The sequence below is a fragment of the Salvia splendens genome, chromosome 5 (assembly GCF_004379255.2).
Source record: "Salvia splendens isolate huo1 chromosome 5, SspV2, whole genome shotgun sequence".
In the NCBI taxonomy this organism is placed as follows: Eukaryota; Viridiplantae; Streptophyta; class Magnoliopsida; order Lamiales; family Lamiaceae; genus Salvia; species Salvia splendens.
In genome coordinates this window covers 43,460,618-43,485,668 of record NC_056036.1, presented here as the reverse complement: position 1 = coordinate 43,485,668, position 25,051 = coordinate 43,460,618, and the positions used below count along the sequence as shown (strand labels likewise).

The 25,051-nt window shown below is 36.8% G+C and overlaps 4 protein-coding genes, 2 long non-coding RNA genes and 1 pseudogene across 12 annotated transcripts; 4 read left to right on the top strand and 3 right to left on the bottom strand.

The window, feature by feature from the left end:
* Window positions 1-723: 723 nt before the first annotated feature.
* On the top strand, window positions 724-2,461 carry LOC121802852. Its single transcript, XR_006050861.1, has 2 exons — window positions 724-846; window positions 2,184-2,461. It is a non-coding gene; the product is annotated as an uncharacterized LOC121802852 (long non-coding RNA).
* Window positions 2,462-3,272: 811 nt separating this feature from the next.
* LOC121802051 (RNA-binding protein 25-like) lies at window positions 3,273-8,397 on the top strand. 6 transcript variants are annotated; one of them, XM_042201599.1, is made up of 8 exons: window positions 3,537-3,705; window positions 3,993-4,064; window positions 4,821-5,087; window positions 5,242-5,391; window positions 5,699-6,137; window positions 6,241-6,909; window positions 6,992-7,566; window positions 8,008-8,397. In XM_042201599.1, the coding sequence occupies exons 1-8, from the start codon at window positions 3,682-3,684 to the stop codon at window positions 8,257-8,259; spliced, it is 2,448 nt and encodes an 815-aa protein (XP_042057533.1). In that variant the 5' UTR covers window positions 3,537-3,681; the 3' UTR covers window positions 8,260-8,397. The 6 variants fall into 6 exon arrangements, with proteins under 6 accessions (XP_042057532.1, XP_042057531.1, XP_042057530.1 ...); XM_042201600.1 differs by having other exon boundaries at window positions 3,564-3,705; window positions 4,843-5,087; XM_042201601.1 differs by lacking the exon at window positions 3,537-3,705 and adding an exon at window positions 4,325-4,368 and having other exon boundaries at window positions 4,019-4,064; window positions 4,843-5,087.
* Window positions 8,398-9,874: 1,477 nt separating this feature from the next.
* Window positions 9,875-10,622, top strand: LOC121804343. The gene is made up of 2 exons (XM_042203827.1): window positions 9,875-10,430; window positions 10,497-10,622. Exons 1-2 carry the CDS (start codon window positions 9,875-9,877, stop codon window positions 10,577-10,579), a joined length of 639 nt encoding a protein of 212 aa, XP_042059761.1. The 3' UTR covers window positions 10,580-10,622.
* Window positions 10,623-10,716: 94 nt separating this feature from the next.
* Window positions 10,717-11,688, top strand: LOC121804341 (annotated as a pseudogene).
* Window positions 11,689-13,843: 2,155 nt separating this feature from the next.
* On the bottom strand, window positions 13,844-15,258 carry LOC121804340 (protein-S-isoprenylcysteine O-methyltransferase A-like). The gene is made up of 2 exons (XM_042203826.1): window positions 15,180-15,258; window positions 13,844-14,561 (listed from the first exon to the last, which is right to left on the bottom strand). Exon 2 carries the CDS (start codon window positions 14,447-14,449, stop codon window positions 13,844-13,846), a length of 606 nt encoding a protein of 201 aa, XP_042059760.1. The 5' UTR covers window positions 14,450-14,561; window positions 15,180-15,258.
* Window positions 15,259-15,596: 338 nt separating this feature from the next.
* Window positions 15,597-19,233, bottom strand: LOC121802049 (superoxide dismutase [Fe] 3, chloroplastic-like). Of its 2 annotated transcripts, none has more exons than XM_042201594.1 (10): window positions 19,166-19,233; window positions 18,463-19,057; window positions 18,226-18,362; window positions 18,068-18,151; window positions 17,540-17,731; window positions 17,132-17,303; window positions 16,514-16,587; window positions 16,401-16,427; window positions 16,246-16,269; window positions 15,597-16,161 (listed from the first exon to the last, which is right to left on the bottom strand). In XM_042201594.1, the coding sequence occupies exons 3-10, from the start codon at window positions 18,319-18,321 to the stop codon at window positions 16,036-16,038; spliced, it is 795 nt and encodes a 264-aa protein (XP_042057528.1). In that variant the 5' UTR covers window positions 18,322-18,362; window positions 18,463-19,057; window positions 19,166-19,233; the 3' UTR covers window positions 15,597-16,035. The 2 variants fall into 2 exon arrangements, with proteins under 2 accessions (XP_042057528.1, XP_042057529.1); XM_042201595.1 differs by having other exon boundaries at window positions 19,013-19,057.
* A 253-nt stretch (window positions 19,234-19,486) lies between these two features.
* Window positions 19,487-21,616, bottom strand: LOC121802050. Its single transcript, XR_006050725.1, has 6 exons — window positions 21,544-21,616; window positions 20,977-21,041; window positions 20,754-20,831; window positions 20,577-20,630; window positions 19,645-20,496; window positions 19,487-19,554 (listed from the first exon to the last, which is right to left on the bottom strand). It is a non-coding gene; the product is annotated as an uncharacterized LOC121802050 (long non-coding RNA).
* Window positions 21,617-25,051: the final 3,435 nt, after the last annotated feature.

Sequence of the window (25,051 nt, the reverse complement as noted above, 5' to 3'; positions counted from 1 at the left end):
TACCTGATCTTTATTTTATATCATTTTTTGTACCTTTTAATCACATTTTTGGTACCTAGTGCAATTTTCAGCCAAAAAATGCCCTCTAAACAAATACATTTTTCCATTTATGTCATAAAGGATAATTTGGACATACACAAAATTAGTACCAAAATTGATATTATAATATCTTCTCTCATTCTTCTCACTCTTTATACTACTATTATTAATCAATATTAATATTATTATTTTAATATTGGAAATTAATAATTAACTTATTTTCAAATATACTTACTTATAATTATAGTTAAATTATATTTAGTTATTATATTAATATTATTGTTATAATACTAAAAACTAATAGTAATTAATAAATAATTATAGTTAATTACTTAAATTATGAATCATATAATATTATATAATAATAGTAATAATAATAATAATAATAATAATTATTTTATATTAAATTAATAATTAATGGAATAAGTCCTTAGGGTGTGTTCGACGCCACGGAATTCAGGGCTTGGAATTGGAATTGGAGCTTTCAATTCCAATTCCGTTGTTCGGCAATATAAAAATACGTGGATTTGGAATTAAATTCCAATTCCACAAATTCAATTCCGTATCCTAACAAAAGAATTCCAATTCAATTCCACATAAAAGCGGGTCAAATTTTATAAAAAGCGCGGATCTTTTTCCGGGTTAAAATGCCAAACGGGTCATATAAAAAGGAGAAAATTAGATCATTTATCCCCTTTCTCCCTCTCTCTCTTCGCGTGCCCTAACATAGCCCCTCTCCTCTTGCTCTCTCTCTCAAACCGCGATGCGCCCCCGCTTCATCTCCAATAATCGATCGATTATAATCAGGTAATGATCCAAATTTCTCCCCATCTTTCGATTTAATTTCATCTTTCTCTTCGTATATCGATGTTGATTCTTTCTTTTTTTCCTCGATACCACTATATATATATAGGTATGCTGAATAGTTATTTTTCAATGCCAGATTGATGTAATTTTTTGTTGTATGGGTAGTATGATGGTGGCTAGCTATTGCAGTATTAACGTATAAGTTGTTCAATTTTTTGCTGATAAAAAATTGATCTATTTGTGGTAAACACATTCGACATGTTAAAAAAATTTCGCCTTATTTTTGTACAAAACACAATTACTAATTGAGCATAAAGATTCATACTTTGAGAACTACTATTTCTTAAACTACATCAAATGATTGGAATTCAGTCACATAAGGCAGCCCCTTCATGGGGCTACTCCTTTATTTCCAATTTTTTTTTATTTTAATCTTGCAACTATTGTAGGTTTTGATTCTGGTTATGGGGAACTTTGGCCTTATTTTTATCCGTCATGTTTAAATTTGCAATTTTGTTTTGTCGACACATTCAATTGAATGCATGTTTACTGTACATAAAAGGTTAGAGATAGGTGTCAGTTACAATAAACTGACCACACACCGTAGCTATTACAAACCAGTTGTGTGATTTTGTAGTTCAAATTGAATATTGTAGCTTTATTCGTTTCTTTTTATCAGTTGTCAGCTAAGTAATCTTGTTGTTTTTTGTTATTGAGGTTGTCCTTACAGGTAAAAACTTTAGATTTTTTTTATGGTCTTAGTTCTATTAATCAAGACTGATTTTGGTAGTGGCTGAACTAATGTACTACATCTTCGATTCTTGAAAGCGAGTGAAACACAATATCAAAGTTTGAACAGAAACGACCAAAGGCTTAAATGGTTTTTTGCCTTATACTCCATATATTATAGTACTTGTTATTATCTTGTATCCATTTCCAGCTTGCCAGCTTCTTGTATGAATTCATTTGTAGTTATTTATATGTAAGCAATCTGTTGTGCTAAACTTGATCATGGTTTTATGAGTTGTGTCTATCTAGTCATTGTTATGAAATCATACTGCAGAGCTGTTATATTGTAAGCTGTGTTGGGATCACATTGGGCTTAAAGAAGTGACATAATTGGTCCATCGCCTTGCTTATGCACAACTATACTCAAATTTGACATCTCTACAGTTATGATAATTAGTCACTTATTTGGACCAGTTGAATTTGATACACCATAATGTTTGTGTGTTAAACTGAAAGTGCATGTAGTACTCATTTTTAATGTTGTTTTTCTAGTGGTTGTTGGAAAATTTTCAGGACTCTGGTTGCTGATTTTGGTTTTGGTTTTGCAGTAGCATATTCTATCTACCAAGTGGAGATTATGAAAAATCTGACCAAGTTACAAATATATAAAGACAGTGATATGAGGACAAACATGACTCTGGTTTATTGGAGACTCTAAAGATGGAGAGAGTTGTGTAATTAATTATCATTGTATTTCTACACTCATGTATAATTATCTTGTATTTAAATTATATAGGCAGACACATCATATATATATATATATAGTATATGACTATATTGTAGATTGATAATAGAAATTAATTATCATTGCTTATTATTTTATTAATAGCATTTTTTTATGATATAATTATAGTCAATGGAAAATATTGAATTTTAGAGCTTGAGAAAAAAGTAAAATTGTGATGAATAATTATTAAAAAAATATTATTTTAAAAGAATTTTGAATTTTGAATTTAATTCAATTCCAAATTCTTTGTTTTGAGTTACCAGACAAAGAATTTGAAATTATGATACAATTCCATATCAATTCTTTCAATATACCAAACAAAGGATTTGGAATTGATTAGAATTCAATTCCTTCCAATTCAATTCCAATTGAATTTCAATTCCAATTCCGTGTACCGAACGGACCCTAATAAAAATTTAAAATTGTGAATTGTATTCATAATGATATAAAGAGTTGAATAATTTTAGTTAGGTGTTTCAACCCTAAAATAAGTATAAAATAATTTAATAAAAAATATTCAATTGATTTAATTAATTTATATAATTAATTAAATTAGGTGTTTTGTTCTTGATTTATATTATGATGCAATTAAATGTATGTATAAAACATTAAAAAGAAAGAAGAAAAAAAGAGAAAATAAAAAAGAGGAAACATAAACTAAGGAGAAAAAAGAAAGAAGAAAGGAAGATAAAATACTACTAAAAAAGGAAAAAGAAAATGAAGAAAAAAGAAAGAAGAAAAAAAGAAATAAGAGGAAGAAAAAAATCACATGTTTGGTATCTATTTAATTGAAATTTTCAAAAATATAGAGTTATTTTTATCATGAGGTACTAAAAAAACGATATAAAATAAAGATCAAGTATTTTTTAAAATAAACCAAAATCCTTTTGACCAGATAAACCCATTATTTTGACACTAACTTCATCCCTAGACGAGAGCCGGCAGTAGATTAAAAATAAATTTTGAGCGCACCACAAAACCCAAAATTAGGGCTCAGAAATCTCAGTAGAACTGAAAAAATCATCTTCCAATGGCGGATTCAAGTTCAACGCCATCCGCCGGCCACAATCCTGAACCCGAATCTCGACCCGCCCAACCCGATCCATCTTCCATATCGCTTCCAAACCCTACCCCTACCGGCCATCTTATGCAGCCCTCCTTCCGCCCTGCTAGGACTCTATTTTCATTGCCTACCGGCGCCCCTACCCCGCAATTCTCACATGTTCCGTATCAAGCTCCTGCCGTTCCACCACCGGGAGTGGTACCGCCTCCTTACGTCATCGCCGGTCAGCCTATGAGATACGGGTCACCTATGTCGAATGGCTACTCTGCCATGCCTCCGGGTGGGTTTTTCTCTCTATCTCTGGATATATGACTTGTGTTTGTGCGCGCGCTTTAATTCCACTTTCTTATGGATTTTAGAGGATCTGCCTTTAATTTGTACTAATAAAAACTGGGCTATTCGCCGAATCACAAGCTTTATGCTTTATGCTTTATGCTTTATGCATCCTAGGTTGTACAGTAGTATTTTACAATCTGTTAACAGTAAAAACATACGAGGCATAAGGGATATAGAGGGGTACATGTTAGCCAGATTAGGGGTATCGATGACGGGATGTTTTCTCTACAGTGTCTCGTGATTGATTACGGTTGGAAAGGTTGGAAGGCTTCATGTCCCTCACACTTCAACTCCTTTTTGTTGGTATGCACGCAATTTTTTTATTTGCTTGATTTCTACTACATATATTTCTAATAGAATGTATAGTGATACCTGTGAGTCTTATGCTATAGAATAAGGAAACACATCGGATTTTTAAAAGTTAACGTATTGGCTGAAAAAAATTATTTTCCACTCCAATCTCAAAATTGTTATGGTTTTGCTGCTCACTGAATGGTCTGTTATTGTAGTGATAAGACTGTTTAAACCCTTTTACGGGATATTGATTTTTTAATTGCCGACAGCATACTATGATAACAGTTGAGTGCAGCTATGCCTCTCATTCAAGGTATCACAATCCTCCTAACCATACAAGCTTCCTATGTGATTTGTTATGATTTGTGTGATTAAGGTTCTATACCATTATATGCTAGTTTTATATCTGAAATGTGTTAGTTTGAGTGAAAATTTGGTTTGGTCTTCTCACTTCTCAAATTAAACATTCACCTATAGTGCCTCCAATTGGGTAGTTTTGTCGTGCCTTCTGTTTGCAAGTCAATTCTTAAGGTATGCCCTGTTCATGCATTTCCTGTTTCATGAATCCCAATGTTATTTTCTTGATGTTCCTTCAGTTTATATGTTCAGCTTGTGAGTGTTGTCATGCCTGTGCTGCAATCTCTTATTGCTTTGATATTTTTGGTAACAACAGTTGATTTATATTTTTGGATCTTTTTATGCTTGATTCAATCTATAATCAGTTGATATGTAATTTTCTTAGCATGCTGCTGATATTCTGCCTAGTTTTTGTGGCTTATTCATGCAGGGGTACCTCATTATCCTTCTCCTTATGCACAAATGCTTCGGCCAGCATTTCCTCCACGTCCATTGGTTGGTGTTATGCCATCATTGGCACGCCCTCCAGTTATTGGAATTCGTGGTCCAATTGTTCCTCCCGTTGTTAGACCCATTACACCAAATGCCACATCTGCAGAGGATCCACAAACGACTGTTTATGTTGGGAAGATATCATCAACCGTGGAAAATGATTTCATGTTGTCTCTCCTGCAGGTTTGATATAGTAGCTTTAAATATTGTTCTTTTCTATTGTAATCTTGTGGGATTCATTTTGTTTATGTATGATTAGTTTATGGAATTTTGTTTGAATGAATAAGATAGCTTGATATTTATCTCAACCAAGTCTAACTTCTAAAACTTTCTGAAGCTCTGTGGGCCTGTAAAGAATTGGAAACGTCCACAAGACCCCACCGGTACTTTAAAAGGTTTTGGATTTTGTGAATTTGAGTCTGCAGAAGGAGTTCTTCGGGCATTGCGACTACTCAATAAGCTAAGAGTTGATGGACAGGAGTTGTTGGTATGATTGTACTACCTTCTATTAAAGATTACGTCTTCCTCTATTTATTGTTGATATTTTTTCTTCAACTTTGTCGTGTTAGCCTTCACCATTTTCATGCAAGATGCTGATGCCTCATGCTACATATTTCTCTCCAAAATTGGAAATTTTTTATGATTCATCAACATTTTCTGGGTTTTAGTTCATGTGCTACAGATGTTTAACTAGTTATACATATGCTTATGTGTCTTCTATCCCTCCAAGCTATGAAAGTTGAAAAGGACTTTTGTTCTTATGCTGATATATCATGAACTTGATGGGTCTGCAGTTAAATGTTAATCAAACAACTCGGAAATATCTTGAGCGTTATGTTGACAAAAAGATCGAAGCTTCTAAGGCCAAGGAAACTGCGACTGATGGTTCTGACAAAGACGAAGAAAGAGAGTCAAGCATTGATACTGAAAAAGTTGTTAAGTCGACTGAAGAGTCTCTAAAGCCTTCATCAGATGAACCAAAAAAGGATAACAGTGAGATAAATAAGGAAAATTCGGATGCTGGCAGTTTTGGCCTTGTAACTGATGCAGATCGTGATGCAGATCGTGATGCTTCTGAGAAGCTCACAGGTATGATAGAGGAACGACTTAAGAACAAACCACTTCCTCCTCCACCCCCACCCCCACAAACACTTATTGATGGACCTGGAAAGTCAAACTCGGAGCAACCTTCTGGGTCAAAGGACAGGGAATCAGAAGATGGGGTGAAGAATGGTACGTAATTCTGTTAAACCTGATAATCTAGCTGGGATGTTTTATTTCCATGTCACATTAGTTGTTACAGACAATGATGAAATGCTTAAACTTCACTGTGCAGACACAGAAGACAAAAATGAGGATGATAAGACTGCTGAGAGCAAACCTTCTAGTGAACCTGATAGAGCTGGAACAGGTTCTCCCGATAAGAGTAGAAGACATGATAGGAACAGGGATCGAGACCGTGACCCAAGACGAGAAAGAGAAAGAGAAAGAGAACTTGAAAGATACGAGAGAGAGCGGGAGCATGATCGGGCAAAGAGGGAGAAGGATAGAGAAAATAGGAGTCGCGAAGATGAACGGAGGTATAAAGCGCATGAAAAAGAGTGGGAATCAAGAGAAAAAGAGAAGGAGCATTGGCGGAAGAGAGAGCGAGAAAGAGAGAAAGATAGGGCGTATGAAAGGAAATGGGAAGTTGTGGACCAAGAACGTGATGGTGATGATGGATATGGAAAGAAGAGGAAATGCAAGGTAAGCGATGAAGAGAGAAAAAGAAGACAGAGGGAGAAGGAAGAGGACCTGGCTGACAGAGTGAGAGAGGAGGAAGAAATTGCAGAAGCTAAAATAAGAGCTGAAGAAGAACAGAAGAAACAGCTGGAGGCTGAGAAAGCAGAAAGTGTTCCACCAGCTAATGGATTTGAGAAAGCTATCTTGCCAAATGAAATTAATGCTGAAAACCAGCCTACTGATCAGACCTTTGAGCTCAAACCAAGTCCCGAGACTTATGAAGGTATTTATTTCTTCTGGCTTAACTGATGATCGCATTTCAGTATGGGGGTCTCCACCTTTGAACTTACATATACCTTTCCCAGTTACAGCTGAAGGGATTCTGCAGAATGGCACCAGTGATTCATCTAATTCTGCTTCAGACGTTCGGCAAAATAACAATGTGCCAACTAAAAAGTTGGGTTTCGGGCTTTCAGGGTTGGGAAAGCGAGCTGCTGTGCCTTCTTTTTTTAACGAGGACGAGGACGAGGATGCACACAAGGAAAATAAGATGAGACCTCTAGTCCCAATTGATTACTCAACTGAGGAACAGGAAGCTATTCAATCTTCCATGTCTGAAGCCCCATCATCCAATATGGCTGCCGCAGCAGAATTCGTGAAGCGTATTTCAACTGTTAATCCAAGAGAACTTGACGGAGAGAAAGAAAAAAGTAGGCATTCTCATGAGAGATCTGGCCAGCGAAACCGTGATAGACATGAGGAAGAGAACAATAGCATCCGTGAGGAGAGCAGAAGAGATCATTTTGAAAGAGAAAAATCAAATAAAACAAAGACCCCAGAAAACCAGAAGCTTCTGGATGCTAAGCAATTGATTGACACTATCCCAAAGACCAAAGATGAGCTGTTCTCCTATGAGATCAACTGGGCGATCTATGATCAGGTGATTACCCTATATGCCTCTTTGATGCTATGATATATTCCATTTTGCTTAATCATATCCTCTGGGGGTTGGAGGGAAGAAACTAATTATCATTTTATTCGTTTTGATTTAATGTTGAAAACCAGTGAGGCTGTGATTAAATGAATTATAGTATGAGTGTTTTAAGGTTTTGTCTGGTATTAATTACCGGATCATGCTTGACTTTTGTGTAAATAAGTTGATACAGTGGGGTTAAAATATAAGGAGGTAAAGGTGGGGTAGTTTCCGAAAGTGGAAAGTGCACACTTTTGTGAACGGACTAAAATAGAAACTGAGCACACCTATAAGGGACAGAGGAGGGAGTATTATTTTGGGAATGATTGAATTCTTATTACTGTTACTGTATGACGTAAGGTTATGTGCATGATAGTTTCTAAGGAAGCCTATCTTTGTACCTTACAGAATGTGCTGCACGAAAGAATGAGACCATGGGTATCAAAGAAGATAACAGACTTTTTGGGTGAGGAAGAGGTCACACTTGTGGACTATATTGTTTCTAGCACTCAGGAGCATGTAGAGGCAGGTGAGATGCTTGAGAGGCTCCAAACTATCTTGGATGATGAAGCTGAAATGTTTGTGCTCAAGATGTGGAGAATGCTTATCTTTGAGATTAAGAAGGTAGAGACTGGCCTGACTCCGAAGCCCAGGGGCTGAGTGAATTAAAGACGAATATAACGTGTTGGTTTAATCAAACTTATATTCCCATTTGTCCTTATATTAGAGATAGATGGAATAATTTGCAAATTTTCAGTATTTTTACCTTACCTTTGATGCAGTTTCTTAATCATCTTATGCCTCTTCGCATATTTTTACCATTATGCCTCTGATTGATGCAGGTTTTGTATTTGAATGTGCTTTTATAATTAGTAAAATAAGCCTAGTTTTTGTTGGGATTTAATGAAGTGAATTTGGTTATTTAAAGACATTCACAGCAATATTTTGAACAGCAGAATTGTGAGATGGATTAGCAGATGATATGACTTTCAAATATTCCATGTCCTGAACAATAGTTGGAGCTTTTGAAATTGAAAATCAATATTTATGCGAAAATAACAAAATTAGCCAAAACAGATGAAAAAAAGTTGGTAAATAAATCAAAATCAGGCACAAAGAAATGATTAGAGTAAGAAATTAGAATTGTCAACACTTGTTTGATCTTTCACATGGCTGAAATTTACAAAGACATTTCCTTATGTTTGTTTCCTAATTTGGAGGAAAAGTGAAGTTGAAAGTTGAGCTCAGTACACACAGCACAGCCTAGAAAAATGATACTCCACACACACAATGGGGCCAAGCCAAACATTCATTTTGTCCGCTGAAGGTCAATATACACTAGTGTGAGATTGTGTCCTCCATAACATAAGATTTACAAAATTTGTGTGTGACAGGCAGGCGCATTAAACAGACTTAATCAAAAGAGAAACCTTTACTTAGACAGATAAGCATCATAAGCACAACACAAATTCTCCCTAAAAACATAAACATAGGAATGGCAATAATTATTAAGTTGAAAAAAGAAGGAATGTGGATGTCAAATCCATTTTAGTTACCAAAATGCAGCGGGAGATGAAGGGATCAAAACTTCAAATCGATTCTACTTGGGCTACAATACATATGGAGTAATAACTTTACTTACTCGATTTATTTATCATTATTTACCATTTGACTAATCTTTTTTAATTCAATGGCTTCATCATTTTTTCCAGACGTCCAGTTCAAAACCAAAACCAAAATCAAATCAAATAAATACTTTATAATTTATATAAAATCAATACTTACTACTATGGAGTATAATGGTAAAACAATTTTTTATACTTACTATACTTCAATCTTTTGTTTTATATGTATGTATGCATCACGAAAACAACATAATTTTGTCTTCTCCATATATGATTTCGACATATAATCACAATACTGATTAAATAAGCATCCTTGTTTTCGTAACACATATTGGCTTTAAGAATGTAAAAAAGAGATAAATTACACAAATTGCCGATTTTTCCTTGTTTCAACATTTGTCGTTTGTCACAATAAAAAATAATAAAGTAGTAATAGAATCCGAATGTTATTACCATTTATTCCAGACTAATTCAAATCTTGTTCCAAAAAAGGTAGTATTATGTAACTCCTTATAGTATAATCACTCCATTTGTCACTACATAGATAAACATAGCCTTCCCAACTCAATCTCTATTGATGATCATCATTTTCATTATGTCCCTTTTCAAGAAAAATGAATCATCTAACATTCATTAGATTAATCTTGTTAATGAATCTCCATTTCATGCATCAAGCAGCTCTAGCAGATGAGAATCAATGTGTTGTTGACATGAAAACTCCATCATCATGGAATGATTCAAGAGGAAACTGGGGTGGATTTGTCAACAACAACACATGTGCACAAGCACTAGAAACATATTTATACGCGTTGGCGAAGAACGCCAACAAAACCGGGGAAATATTCCTGAACCGCACACAGCGAAAGGCCTGTCTGAGTTCAACAAACATGACTGAGAAAACCTGTGGCATTGAGAGGCTAATTAGTGGGACAAAACCGGGGAAACATATTTACTCAGTGAAAGACGTTGTTAACGAGCAAGCAACACAGCTGCAGAATTTGGATCAAGGCTGCAATGAAGGGTGCAGCTCTTGTTTGAAGAGGTGGGAGCAGATGGATTTTTCATCGGCCAGTAATAGCTCGATCGAAGAAGAAGAAGCCGATATCTGTAGGTTTTCGGTTCTTGTTTCACTTACTAGTAGAAGGGCTAGTGACATGGAATGGATAGATTCAATCTACACCTTCCTTGGAGATGGAATTCCATTAGGTAAGTTGTGCATAGTTTTTTTACCTAGTGATTCTATGGATTAAAAAATTTGATCATCTTGTGCAGCTGATGAGGAGAAACAAGAAAAGAAGATGACCTTAACTAAAGGTATGATACTAAAAAGGAATAAATGGCCTGTTTTTTGGTGATTGATGATTGTTGATTACAGATCTTGAAATTGTGGCTTGTGGTGTTGGGGCCATTTCAATAGTAGTAGCCATTTTGTGTGTAATCTTCTTCTTCTACTTCAAGAAAAGGACCAAAACAAGACCTTCGAAAGAGATTTATGGTAGTGATCATCTTGATTAATAATCCAATGTAATTTAAAGAGTGATTTCATCTCATCTCATCTCATGTTTTTTTTTTCTAAACTCAACAGAAGGTGAACATTCGTGTTGGGAGCAATCCAGCAGCATGAAGATCTCAGTCAGAGAAGTGTATCAAGCCACAGACAATCTCAGTGCAACAAACTTCATAGGCCAAGGCATAGGCATAGCAGGTCGGTATATATATTAGTAATATATTTATGATGATGATGATGATGGGTTGATTGGAGCAGGGAAAGTATACAAGGGGATTCTGTGGAAGGGGGAGGCTGTGGCGGTTAAGCACATATTAAACGAGGGGCACATGGAGACGTTTGTAAGGGAGGTGAAGAGGTTATCACATGTGAAGCATCCGAACCTGGTGCAGTTGTTAGGGCAGAAGATGAGAGCTTTCTTGTTTACCAACTGTGTGAGAATGGAAATCTGTGTGAGTGGCTGTTTGGTAATTAAAGACTAATAGTATATAACTCTTGTGTGTGTGTGTGTGTGATTGTAGTAATTAAGTATGTTTTTGAGTCCAGGGAAGCATAGATTGTTGTGTTGGATTAGAAGGGTGGAGATTGCTCTAGACTGTGCGAGAGGCCTCTGGTTTCTTCATACCCATCCTCAAGGTTGCATTGTTCACCGTGATGTTAAGGTAGTACGATATATATATATATATAGCCAAGCCAAGCCAAGCCAAGCCAATACTTACTACTAATTGTTAAGCATGCATGCATGCAGCCAACAAACAGCAGTAAGTTTGAAGCGAAACTGTCGGATTGTCAAAGGTGATCTCGATGGGATTCTCCCAGAGGTACGTGGACCCCGAGTACCAGAAGGATCGGCACGTGCACTCATCTACAGATGTTTATAGTTTTGGAGTAGTTCTTCTGCAGCTGCTGTCGGGACAAAGGTCATCAATCTGGAAGCCACTAGGCCCGTGGGCTTGAGGTAGATAATTGAAAATAGTAGTAGATGTAACATAGGGAGTAAAGTAGTAACATTTTGGTAAAAACCTGATGAGAAAAGGAGGAGGAGGAGGAGGAGGAGGGGATATAACAGAATTTGCTGATCCAAAACTTAATGGTGAGTGAGTATTGTTTTGAGATGATTTTGAAGCTATCTAGCATTGTGTTGTTGTATTGGAGTTAAGCAGCAACGCCCTTCCATGGAAACACTCGTCTCATTGCTACAGGAAGCCCCTCGCATTTCTCTCAATAATGAATTCAAGACTCAACATTTTCCCCATTCATGGATGGGACGTGACATCAATATCAGATCAAACTCAACGATTTTAATAAACGAAATTAGGAATTAATACACTCAACATATAGGGTCATATTTTATCTACATAAAATGGGAAGCCTATTCCAAATTTTTGAAATTCAACAAAATTGTATACTTGGGAATGATTCTGTTTACAGCTAGCTGTATTGATTGATGTTCAATTGATTAGCCTCATTATCAATTTCATTTTCTAATTCATATAGTACTACTTATTAGATGTTGAATAAAAATATTATTATGGCTAATAAATTTAGTGAACCATCATGTCTCTATCTATCGATTAGACTTATATGGACTAGTAGTTTTACTTCGAAAGTTGATTATATTCGAAAAAAAGTGCAAAAACATCTCGCTGCTAATCTCATATTTAATCGCAAATACCTTCACATTTTGGAAAAAAAAAAATTACAGCAAGCTTGCAACAACTAAGCACAAAACCTATGTCCAAAGTCTATATAAATATTGCGACCAACATTAAATCCATTCCCATATATTGCAAGAATGGCCATTTCCCACAAAAATCTATTACTACCAATTGTTATTCTGTGCAACACTGATCATGCATACTCCCGGGGACCGTCGAGAGATTAACTGACAGTTTTATTGGATTAACGGTTAACCAGAGCTGCAATGTGTTCTTTGGAGGGGTGAACGTGCATGTCATGAGCAATGGGGAAAATGCTGAGCTGAGTTTGGACAAGTCCTCAGGTAAATTCAAACCATGTAACTGTGGCAACACTTGTCTGCATCATTTCATCCTCTTCTTAGGTTCTGGCTTGTCGTCGAAAAACAAATATTACTATGGATTCTTCAACGCGGCTATGAAGATGCCTTCTGGTTTTACATCAGGGGTTGTGGTTGCGTCTTCAATAATCTAACACTAATCAATATTTGGCTACTCTCTTTTCCCCTGTTTTTTAAAGAATCTCAAACTTCATCTTGCCTACTCTGTCTTCTCCTGTTATTCAAGCTGTAATGCCACATCCCCTGCTTATCCATCAAAGCCTATGTCAGTTTATGCGACTATCTGGGATGGCTCGCAGTGGGCAACTCGAGGCGGAAAATATCCTGTTGATTACAAATATGCGCCATTTGTGGCGTCAATGGGAGGGATTCAGATGGAGGGCTGCATCTTGCACACAAAGGATATGGTTCCTTCGTGTTCAAGGAGCAGCCGGTCGAGCTTAGACCCCGTTGATGGCGAGCTGTTTGCTAAGCTGTCCAGTCAACAAACCACAGGGTTGGAATGGGCTAGGGGAAAGCACATGTTCTACTCATATTGCCAAGACAAGTCCAGATACAAAGTTATGCCACCAGAATGCAATAGCAAATAGTAGGAAAAAGATTACTAGTTTCATTCTTTTTGAATAACTTGTTGACTATTATCAACTATATTATCAAGATGGAGAGGAATAATGACAGCACTATTGAAATATTGCCAAATATAAATCTTCAAATAGACTTCAAATATATCTTCACTCATATTTAATCATAAAACATCACACATTTTCTTGTACCAGAATATGTAGATGACTTAGATTGCAACACGATAGATTGATCATGTTTATTACTGGTTATACAAACGATAAAGGCTAAGACAAAGCCAAAAAAAACTACAAAATGCCATCAGATATGACTTTGGTCCCAGATATGAGCAGCATATTATGAATCTCGACCAAAAAAGACGGTCCCATGCCTGTTTTAAGAAATGCCATAGATTAAAAAGTGTGTTTGAAGCTGCTTCCTCCCAAACGGCTTTTAGATAACAATAGCCAAAAGCTAACAAGGTGAGAGACCGCAGCTATTAACAATCATGTTCTATCTAAACATGATAAATGGGATACCGGAGGACGTTCGTCTAGCATACGCCTCATACTGAGAACCAAAATACTGCCTCAGGAAAAACTCTTCATATGGTATCCTCATATGGAAAAAATGCCTAACCACTAGCGCAAATGCAAGTGTACATAGGGGATTGTAAAGCATTATCTGAGTACCAATGGACCAGAGAAAGAAGCCACAGTAACTTGGATGCCGGACGTACTTCAACTTGTAGAGCCCATGAGTGATCAATACATGATCATCATCAATATATTTCTTTATTAGATGAGTGAAGGACCTACCAGCGGTTATTATAGCCAACTTTAGTATGATTTCACCAACGACTACCAAGGCAAGACCCATGTTGCTTATTGCCCACTGTTCCTTCATTTCTGGAAAGAAATGTATTTCAACCAAGTACTCGACCAGGGAGAAGATCATTGCCATAACATAGTCTACGCTGAGTAATAGGGAATTCGGAGTTACTTTCTGAATCCCGTGAAAGTAAACTGCTAGAAGAAACTTAGAACTGTGAAACAAGAATATCGCATACAGCATTTGCGACATTTGTCTGAAAGCTGTGAAGCTGAAGATATCCGACATTTTTCAAAAGAAGACCCAAAAGCCTATCCCCAGGGGAAATAATCAAGTCTCGTACTCCGAATCATCCCAAACAAGAAAATTTGGATAAGTTACTCTTGTTTTTTTCCCAGACCTGAAATGGTTATACATAAGTAAGATATTAGAGATGAAACATGGGGGCTCAACGCACACAACGTTCATCTGTGTCTAGCATATAAACAACATTAGATCAATTTAAATTACATCTACAGTTCAAAGTTCAAACACAATGGTCTTTATCCATATTGGGAAACATAACTTTGAGGACCCTAATCAACCAGGCTATCACATAACTAAATTAAAGCTGAAGGAGCTGCTAGCTCTCCGTACCTAGCTTAAATATTTTCATGCCTACCAGTGTTTTATGAAAAATCTGAGATGATTCATTTTGTCTGACACCAAGCCTCAAATCATAGCAATGCAGGGTTCTATTACAGATGCCTTAATTTTGAAGATATGCAATCAACAAATGCACTAACTATGGTAGTAAATTCCCCATGTCAAATCACATTTCTTCAGTTCAACCCCTGGTTCAATTTTGTCCGCTTAGCATATTTAACAATGTTTGTAACATAATTCACAGAGCAACCAATACCATGCGCAAGCTTTTACTGAGAAATCAAAACCCCAAGCAAAATTGCACCAGCTGTTTCCATATTCAAAGAGAAGCAATCAAAATCTTAACAAAATTCAGAGAAACACATAGACATACAGCATTGTATTTACGAGATTCGCAGCTATATTTCGACATTTTGCAGCCAAATCGAAACCGATTCCGCTTCGAAATATTAAATCACCTGACGTGGGCGAGCGTATTGGTGTTTCTATGCAAACAGTTAGCAAGTCGATCTATGTGCAATCAATAACACTCAGGATTTTCCAAGATAAGATTGAAGAAACTCGAAGGAGAGGCAAGGAGATTTTTTTTTCATCAAAAAGCCGCGATTCATAAGTATTTTATTTTACGATTGCAATTTGAAACTTCCCCAAATTTTAAATGGAATTTTAACATTATTTTTTGAGTATTCTTGGTAAAAATATTGCATCTTTTTTATTTTTCAAATAGTACTGTAATTCTTAACTGCCACATGTTCATATGAATTTTAGTATTGAAAATTATACAACACAATTGCAAGAGAAGCAAATCCAATACATAGTGTATCAATAATAATAAGTATTTTTGTTAATAAATCACAATTACATCAAAACGTAGATACTTTTAATAATCAGTCGAAGTAGAACAAAAAAGGCATGTGCTTGAATTCCCAGCAAATATGAACAAAGGCTTACTTAACCAGAGCTCTCAATAAGATCATTAGTTTCCCAACGGCTACTAACCAACCATAAACACTAGCATTAACATCTAGCAACTAACGCCTCTCTCTTAGTATTTTGAATATCCAATCAAAGGAATCATCACCATCACAGCATTGCCTCAGCGTCTCATGTTTAAGCAAGCGGCAGCATGCTGACAGATAGGCGATGAATCCGTTCCAACATTGGAAATATGGCAGATTATGACAAAATCCCATTGCTGGAGCTGTTTTTGATATCGAAGGTGGTGCGTATCACGCAACTGGGATTTTGGGTTCACCTAGATTTACAAAAGACTGTGCACGGGCCATTCGTGCTGCTGCTGCTTCCCATGATATGAGGTGATCCATAAATGTGTTGATGTATTTGGCTCTATCATTCTGTTATCAAAGATGGCAAGAAGGAATTAGTAAGAAGCTTGTTTTTTGGATAATGTAAGAATGGACTTGTGAAGATCAACACACCTTGAAATCCAAATAATACGCGTGCTGCAAAACAAAGGAAGGAAGGATCAGTATAGCTTAATTAAATAATGTTATCGTTTCTAATTGTTCATATGCCTTTGTCAACATAATTTGTGTGTGTGTGAGAGAGAGACAGAGAGAGGTAAAGTGCATACCTCCCACACATCCAGACCAGTTATTGGCTGCAACATTTAACAGATCATTAACATGCTGAAAGAAAATCAGAGTCTAGGCAATTGCATATATAAACATGATTGAAACTCCTTACTATGTCATTCCAGACCAGAGGATTAATTGCATTGGATGTTTTAACTATTGCAAGACATCTTTTCTCCCTTTTCACTGCACCAATTTAACAAGGAATTAGTGCTGCCGTAGCATAACGAAACCATTACTGAAAAGAATTTGTAGACATGAAAACTACTTATACAGCAGCATACTTAGCAACAAATATCATTCATCAACAACAGATCAGATGTTGATCGCACAATTTCTGACCTAGGCAAGATATCATTCGCACAATTGAGAACTGTGCGAATCATCTGCACATCAGAAATAAATTTTTCTCACCTTAATTCTTGATTCGTGCAAAAGATAACTTCCAAGTAACAGTAATTGGCAAGAGCTAAAATGACAACATATGAAACTTAGACAACAATATAATACTAGAAACTGTTGTGTAGACAACAATATAATACTAGAAACTGTTGTGTAGCTACTGATCCTAGTCAACTTTAGAGGCTGTAATTGGCTACATCATTGAGCACTTGGTGTTGGTGAATATCCAAGAGCATGAACCAACCATTGCACATCAAGATCTTGTTCAGATTTCAAATAGTACTTAATAAACGTATTCAACTTAGACAAATATTCATATAACACTTACAAACCAACCACACCCAGCAAGATCCGAAGGATGTAATGGCTGCTTCTACGAACTTTTCTCTGAAATTGATAAATGAACCAAAGTCCTTTTCTATCTGCTGCAGTAGGCCCAGTGTGGGCATTTCACCTCCTCCAGGTTGCATTGATTCCCAAAAGAAGTCATGATTCCAGACCTTAAATTGATGACCACAAAAGACGTCAGAAGCACTGGATGCTACACTAACAAAACACCATAAGTGAAACGCGAGGCTTATATAAGATCAGTGGTTAGACTTGCCACTAACCAAGTAAGCAGAAGGTCTGCCTGGTTGGTGAAGGCATTCAAAATATTGCTCTCGTCAATATTGAAGTTTAAAGTGCTTATTGAAACAGCAAAGCATACAAGACAAGACTAGTCATCGAAAATTACCTGAGCTGCAGAGTTGAACTCAGGCCACGGGTTGCCGTTGCTATATGTCACTTTGATCAGCTCATCCATCGTATATCCATACAGTACATCTTTTTTTGCAAGATGTTTGTTAAGAGCTTCAACATAACCACGATGGTGAACTCCCCAGTGTACCTCGAGCGTTTTCTGGCTCATATATGGTTCCAGAGCATCCTACAAGAAATGAAAAATAATGATTATTTCTCGACAAAGCACTTTTCACTCTAAGCACAAGCAAACTAAACAGATAGTACTTCAGGACCTAGATTTAAGATGCTACCATTTCCCCAAACCCTCATTCAGTGCATAAAATGCAAACAAATCAAGTGAAAACTTTGCATCATCATAAGCCAAAAAAAGCTTGTGCGTATAGTTGAAAGGGACCTCTATCTCTATGAATGCGAGAATGGCCAAGTAAGTGAGGAATTTTCTATCTTTTTATGTTTGTAGACTTGTAGTAGTAGTAACTTTGATATTCGATACTCAAAGAAAAAGAAGAAGCAAACTCACTAGTTTGTAAGGTGGGCTTTTTAAACCATAATACGCAGTGATGCTGCGACTATTTCTGGATTTATCTCTTCTCTGTGCTCCTCCCTGCATCCAACAGAATCCAATATTTCATTCACCATGACACATTGGCATATCAAAATTTGTTTCACGCGACATACCAGCTGGGGAACGGCGCCAAAGCTCCCCAATTTGTTTGAAGACCCAAAATTGGAGCCCAAGGGGCACTGATTACTAATGCAATTAAACAAACTCATTTCCTGCTACGGTAACCGCAACCTCGAACAAGTAAGGATACCTGAATAAAGAAGAAGAAAATGTATGAAATATTGAGAAAAAATCGTTCAGCCATTTCATCGAACATGTGCAAAGCTCCTTCGAAGAGGGAGGTAGCATACCTCAGTTAAAGATAAAACAGCACTTCGTATTCCAACGTATATTGTAGTATTTGATCAAATAAATTATTTTGGGCTTTAGCCATCCTTCAGATGGGCCAGTAGGCCGAGCCATTCCAACAACAACTTCATTACTCATTCAATGAATTGTTTTTTCCAGCCCAAGAACATTTAAGCGATATAATGTTTTTTCCAATAAAAAATGAAACAAATCAGTAATCTTGCAATTAATAATTCTTACAAATCAGTTATCTTCCAATTAATAAATGTTAGTAAGAAACTAGTAGTAGGGGAGTATTATTATTTTAAAAAAGGATTTTGGGGGAAATGCAAATCTACCTAGCTAGTACTTCCATAAAGAGCAATATACGATTTCCATTTTTGAATGTAAATGAAGCAACTTGCTAAAATCTAAAAGTGGAGTACAAGATAGTCTGCTTTATACTTGCATCATATAAAATCATTCATTCATCATCATTTGTATGTAGAAAACAACCAGCAAAAAGAGTGTGTTTCAAGTTGTTCTCCTGATCTCCGAAAAATAACTACTCACAGTTCCTCCAAACTGGTTCGCTTGAGGATTTAAAAGCTCGATTCCCTGAAAAAGCATGTCAAGCCTTCACTCAGTAAAACAAATACTACAAGCAAGTTAGCAACTGATAACAAGTCAAGCTAAGCTATAATCCCCAAGGCTTAGACATCAAACCTGCATGGGTGTGAAAGCCAGACTTGAGATCAGTCCAGAAGTTGTGTCCAATATTTTTTACCTTAAACCTGAAAATTTCCTTAATAATGTGATAAAATAGGAGAACAAACTAGATTGATGAAACATAAAGATTAGCAAAGAAATCATACTTCTTCGCTACTTTAGATGCAAGTCTGCTCTGTCCTGTCCAACAGATACACGAAGCCAGCCTTACCGAGCCCATCACCTTCAAAAAATGACACAAAGTATTACTCCATAAGGATTATAAATTTAAAATGTACTAATCATACTTAACAAAAAACATAGTATTAGTGGTACCTAGTGAGCTCTCCTCTGGTACCCCAAATTGCATCCTGTTTGCCAGCTTCTGCATGTCTGTAATAGCATATCTGATGGAAATGGCAATACCATTAGGTAAACTATAAAACAGAAAAACAAAATTTAATGAATAAAAATAGTTGTAGGGAAATTTCAAGCACCTTTCTTTCATTTTCCTTAAACGCCGACCACCTCTCTTCTTTCTAGGCTCTAATTTAGGAACTGGGAGTGGTTTAGGCTGCTTAGCAGGAGGCGGCTCTTTCCATCTTTTTGTGAATCTCTGCACGCTCGTAAACTTCTACCAGTTTGGCCGATTGGGTATCCCCTAGAGGAATCTACACGTGCAGCAAGAGCAGATTTTGAAGCCAAAAGTCGACAAGCACGCATTCTTAAGGAAGGAGGAGTACTCTGTAAAATCTCAGTTTGCTCCAAATAACCAATACGAATTTGGGATGTAGCTGTTGAGAATCCTGCTAAGTTCTTCTTTTTGGCACCAAGAAGCTGAACATTACATGCAGGAAATGTTGCTAATGCTGAAAGACCACCAGCTGTAACAATCACTTCCAACTATGGCCGAGAGGTTTGGGGCAATATACCCCATTCGACTCTCCACAAAATCAAGGACCATCTTCTTTGCAGAATCTAGAGCAAGAGCACTATCACATGCATCAATTGTCATTTGCAACACATCCTCCGGAAGGGGCTTGCCCCTAGTAGTAGCTGATGCTGTGACACATACCACCATATTAACAGCAGAGGGTAAAATCCCTTTAAGATCAACAAGCCATTTCATTAGCAATATTTTTAACAACCCGGGCGTAATCAATTGGGTGATGAACAAGATATTCAAGTTCTGGGAATTTCAAGTCGCGGATAAAATTATGAATTATTACAATTTCATTTTCAATATCAACAGACAAGGCATTACAATCAACGATCAACTGATACTCATCTTCCAAGACTATTTCATGAGTTGAGTTCTCAGCCACATTTCGTAATGCATGTTCAACTTTCTGCAATGAAAAATAGTGGTAAAACTTAGTTTGTGTAATAATGAGAAACATAAGACATGCCATTAAATCTAAATACAGACCTATAGAAGGAAATCAGTTGCTGATTAAGACAAGGGAAGTGCAACAAAACCATCCTAAAGAAAAGCAAGCAACATCAGATGGATTAACTAATCAAGTCACAAAAGCATAATATAATGGATATTGGATACATAGATAGATAGAGAGATAGCTTAGCTAGTAGTCTAAAATAAACCAACCTTCATGATTTGAATAAACCGCTGAGTGTTTTGTAGCTTGGCAATGTCAGTAAAATCAGCATCATTATTATCTGCTTCCTGAAAAAATAGTAGTAGTATAAAACTAGGGCCACAGCCAAGAAAAAATAGCAAAAACAGGAAACATAAAGTGCTAACTGCTAAGTGAAGATGAACAGATGACCCCGTCATTATAAGCAATACAATAAAACACTAATATGCTTACCAGAAGATGACCTTCGTTATCTGACAATTCATCAAGATCAGCCAGAAACAGTCATTAAGAATTGCCTGAAACAAAATAGGAACAAAAGAAGTTCTGTTAGAAACTTCACAGTAACATAACTTACATCAAATAATTTGTAAAAAAGTAAAAAGATTCACATTATATGACAGTTACACAATCAAGAAGATGAAGATCCCATGTAGCCACATCAATATATGTTATCTATATGCAGGGGAAAGTTGGAATTGATCCTTGAATGATCTAATTAGATAAACCAGTTGATATAAAACAGCACTACTCAAGAAAACTATAAATCCATACCACTACCAGTACCTATCGATCTTCCAATAGCAACCACAAGTTCATCTCAACAACTATTGTAGAAAATTATCAATAAGCTCATCAAAACAGAATACCAAACAATAAAACAACACCCACATTATTGAATTTAATCACACGTATACAATATAGAAAAAAAACATAGGAGTAACTTAACCTCTAATATAACTGCAATTCGAAACACCAATTCAAGACTATTAAAGCAATGAGAGATTATAATCGAATTACCATTTTTCGCTAAATTCCTTGATGCGGGTGTATGTGATATCGGACTCAAGAATATGGAAGAGGCAGCGTTAATAAGAGGATGATGAAAATATATATTATGAAGTTTACATATTTATAATATCTGGACCAAATTAAATTAAATTAAATTAAATCAAATCAAATCAAATCAAATCGTAATCATCTATTATGAAAATACATAATAATGATAACATTGAAATAATATTACTTAGATTTATGCAATATAATCTTAATTATTTATACAAACAAATAATAATGATGACATGCAATATTACTTTTATCTATAAGGAATGTAATAGTTTTAATAATTTATAGATCATGCATGTATCTTTGTTATTAATTAAAATATGGGCTTACACCCATCCTTTTTAATTAAAATTCATATTTATATATGAAGCACAGTCATCATAATTATTAAAAACCGTATCTTTGGTTTCATTAAAGATATTTTTTAACATAAATACTGGACACGCGCAATATCTGTATATTTCAATTCATATCTAATACTATCATCAAACTGGTAATAAAATATCTTCACATATCTAATGAATTATCATAATGAATTTTTTGGTTTCGAAACATATACATTATCTTTATTGACATACATTATTCTAAAGGCAGAATATATTTGGAATTGGATTCGTACGTCGTCTCGTTATCTAAAAAATAACGAACAATATCGTTAATTTTATACAATAACGTTCGTGCGGTTCGATTGGAACACGACATTGTAAGGTGGGAAGCACGACATGTGCTCTAGCATAGAATCATAGATTATGTCACATAATAAATGAGTGACAGGTTGAGTTTCTTTAACTTTAACACCACTCTATTTAGAATTTATAGGACTATGCATAACTCAACCTGGAATTCTACGCAATTAAAGGAATGAAAATGTTCTATTACTTGCTTGATGACGGGTTGTGTGCACCTTCTCCAGCTGCAAAAGCTTTCCGTCAAGTGCATCTTGTATCTAATGATACCTCACATCAATATGCTTCGTTCTTGAGTGAAAACTCAAATTCTTACTCAAGTGAATTGCGCTTTGACTGTCACAGTAAAGCACATACTTCTCTTGCTTCAAGCCCAACTCTTGTAGAAACTCCTTCAACCACAACAGGTCTTTACAAGCTTCCGTCATAGCTATGTACTCAGCCTTCGTTATGGATAATGCCACACATTTTTGAAGTTTCGATTGCCACGAGATAGCTCCCCTTGCAAGTCTCATCAGGAATCCAGACGTGGACTTCCTGGAATCTACGTCACCAGCCATGTCTGCATCCGTGTATCCATCTAGTAGGATATGGTTGTCGTCAAACTTCAGACAAAGTCTAGAAGTACCTCGCAGGTACCGAAATAACCATTTCACTGGGATCCAATGCTCCTTTCCCGGGTTAGAGAGAAATCTACTAACCACATCAACTGCGTAAGCTATGTCTGGTCTAGTGCATATCATAGCATACATTAGACTGCCCACCGCAGAAGCATATGTCACCTTTCGCAGCTCTTCCTTTTCTGTCTCACTTGTCGGGCATTGAGCAGAGCTGAGCTTCATATGACCCACAAGTGGAGTGGTGACTGGCTTCGACTTGCTCATACTGAATCTTTTAAGAACTTTCTTAATGTATTGTTCTTGAGATAGCCAGAGCTTCTTGCTCTTCCTATCCCTGGAGATCTTCATTCCAAGGATCTGCTTAGCTGCGCCCAAGTCTTTCATCGCAAAAGACTCGCTTAGTTCTTTCTTCAGCTCATCAATTTTGCTGGCATCATGGCCTACAATCAACATGTCGTCAACGTAGACTAACAGTATGATAAACTCACCCCCTGTGAACTTGTTGAAGAAAACACAGTGATTTGAGGTGGTCCTGTTGTAGCCATGGGTCGACATGAAGGACTTAAACTTCATGTACCACATTCTAGGAGCTTGTTTTAGGCCGTACAAGCTCTTCCTCAACCTGCACACAAGGTTCTCTTTCCCTTTGACTTTGAAACCCTTTCAGGTTGGTCCATGTAGATTTCTTTATCTAAATCTCCATGCAGAAACGCCGTCTTCACATCAAGTTGCTCGATCTCCAGGTCTGGGCTGGCAGCAATTGCGAACACGACTCTGATTGAAGACATCTTCACCACTGGTAAGAAAATATCATCAAAATCAACACCCTTTCGTTGGCTGAAACCTTTCACAACCAGTCTGGTCTTGTACCTTGGTTGTGAGCTGTGCTCCTTAGCCTTCAATCTGTAGACCCACTTATTTTTCAGTGGCCTCTTGCCGGCTGGCAACTTCACCAAGTCATAGATGTGATTTTGGAGTAAGAAGTTCATCTCCTCCTTCATGGCCTCTAACCACTTCTCTTTTTGGTCATGCGCCATGGCTTCAGCAAAACTCTATGGCTCTCCTCCATCAGTGAGCATTACATACTCATGTGGGCTATATTTGGTAGAAGGTTGTCTTTCTCTAATTGACCTTCTGACTGGAGGGACTTCATCTTGTGCAGGTTGAATCTCCTCGTCACCTGCTTCATCATCAACCGGATCGCTGTGCTCCGATTGGATATCTCCCCCGTAATCTTGAGCCGTCGGTGAATGAACTGGATCTAAGTTGACAGGAACTTCTGAATTAGATTCAGGCTTTTCTTTCGCATCATCAGGAACTTGATCTTCAAGGAATACGACATCCCTGCTTGTGATGACCTTCATGTCAACCGGGTCCCGTAACCAAATTCTTCATGGGCGTATCCCAAGAAGATACATGGTTTGGTTTTGTCATCAAGCTTGGATCTCTCATCTTTTGGAATGTGCACGAACGCCCTGCGGCCAAACACTCTCAAGTGTTTATAAGACACGTCTTTTCTGGACCAAACTCTGTCTGGAACGTCACCGCCCATAGGAGTTGATGGAGAAAGGTTGATCAAGTCAACTGCAGTTCTCATAGCTTCACCCCAACAGGATTTTGGCAGTTTGGAATGCGACAACATGCATTTGATTCTTTCACAAATCGTTCTGTACATCCTCTCTGCCACTCCGTTGTGTTGAGGAGTCTTTGGGACACTTTTCTCAAGCTTGATACCATGGTTCTTGCAGTGCAACTCAAATGGCCCTTAGTACTCACCGCCGTTGTCTGCACGAACACACTTCAGTTTCCTTCCCGTATGTCGCTCGACTTTTGCTTGAAAATGCTTAAAGACCTCCATGGTTTGGTCTTTGGTTTTCAAAGCAAAACACTAGACTTTTCTCAAAAAATTGTCAATGAAAGTGACGAAATATAACGCGGCACCAAGAGTTCTGTCCTTCATGTAGCACAAATCTGTGTGCACCAAATCAATAGGCTGGGCTCTTCTAGAGGGAGAGAAGCTCTTGAATGTAACTCTGTGTTGTTTTCCGGCCAAACAATCAACACAGGTTTCCAAATGCATTCCTTATACCTCAGGGATGAGGCTTCTTCTAGCCAAGATCTCCAGACCTTTCTGGCTCAGATGACCAAGCCTCTTAT

Coding starts and splice junctions, on each gene's coding strand:
- LOC121802051 (XM_042201596.1), top strand. CDS start 3,393: ATGGCGGATTCAAGTTCAACGCCATCCGCCGGCCACAATCCTGAACCC. Junction 6,910..6,991: donor AAGTCCCGAGACTTATGAAG/GTATTTATTTCT, acceptor TACCTTTCCCAG/TTACAGCTGAAGGGATTCTG. Junction 7,567..8,007: donor ACTGGGCGATCTATGATCAG/GTGATTACCCTA, acceptor TGTACCTTACAG/AATGTGCTGCACGAAAGAAT.
- LOC121804343 (XM_042203827.1), top strand. CDS start 9,875: ATGAATCTCCATTTCATGCATCAAGCAGCTCTAGCAGATGAGAATCAA. Junction 10,431..10,496: donor TGGAGATGGAATTCCATTAG/GTAAGTTGTGCA, acceptor CATCTTGTGCAG/CTGATGAGGAGAAACAAGAA.
- LOC121804340 (XM_042203826.1), bottom strand. CDS start 14,449: ATGTCGGATATCTTCAGCTTCACAGCTTTCAGACAAATGTCGCAAATG.
- LOC121802049 (XM_042201594.1), bottom strand. CDS start 18,321: ATGAGTTTGTTTAATTGCATTAGTAATCAGTGCCCCTTGGGCTCCAAT. Junction 16,428..16,513: donor CTCTGGTCTGGAATGACATA/GTAAGGAGTTTC, acceptor TAAATGTTGCAG/CCAATAACTGGTCTGGATGT. Junction 16,270..16,400: donor CTGGTCTGGATGTGTGGGAG/GTATGCACTTTA, acceptor TTTGTTTTGCAG/CACGCGTATTATTTGGATTT.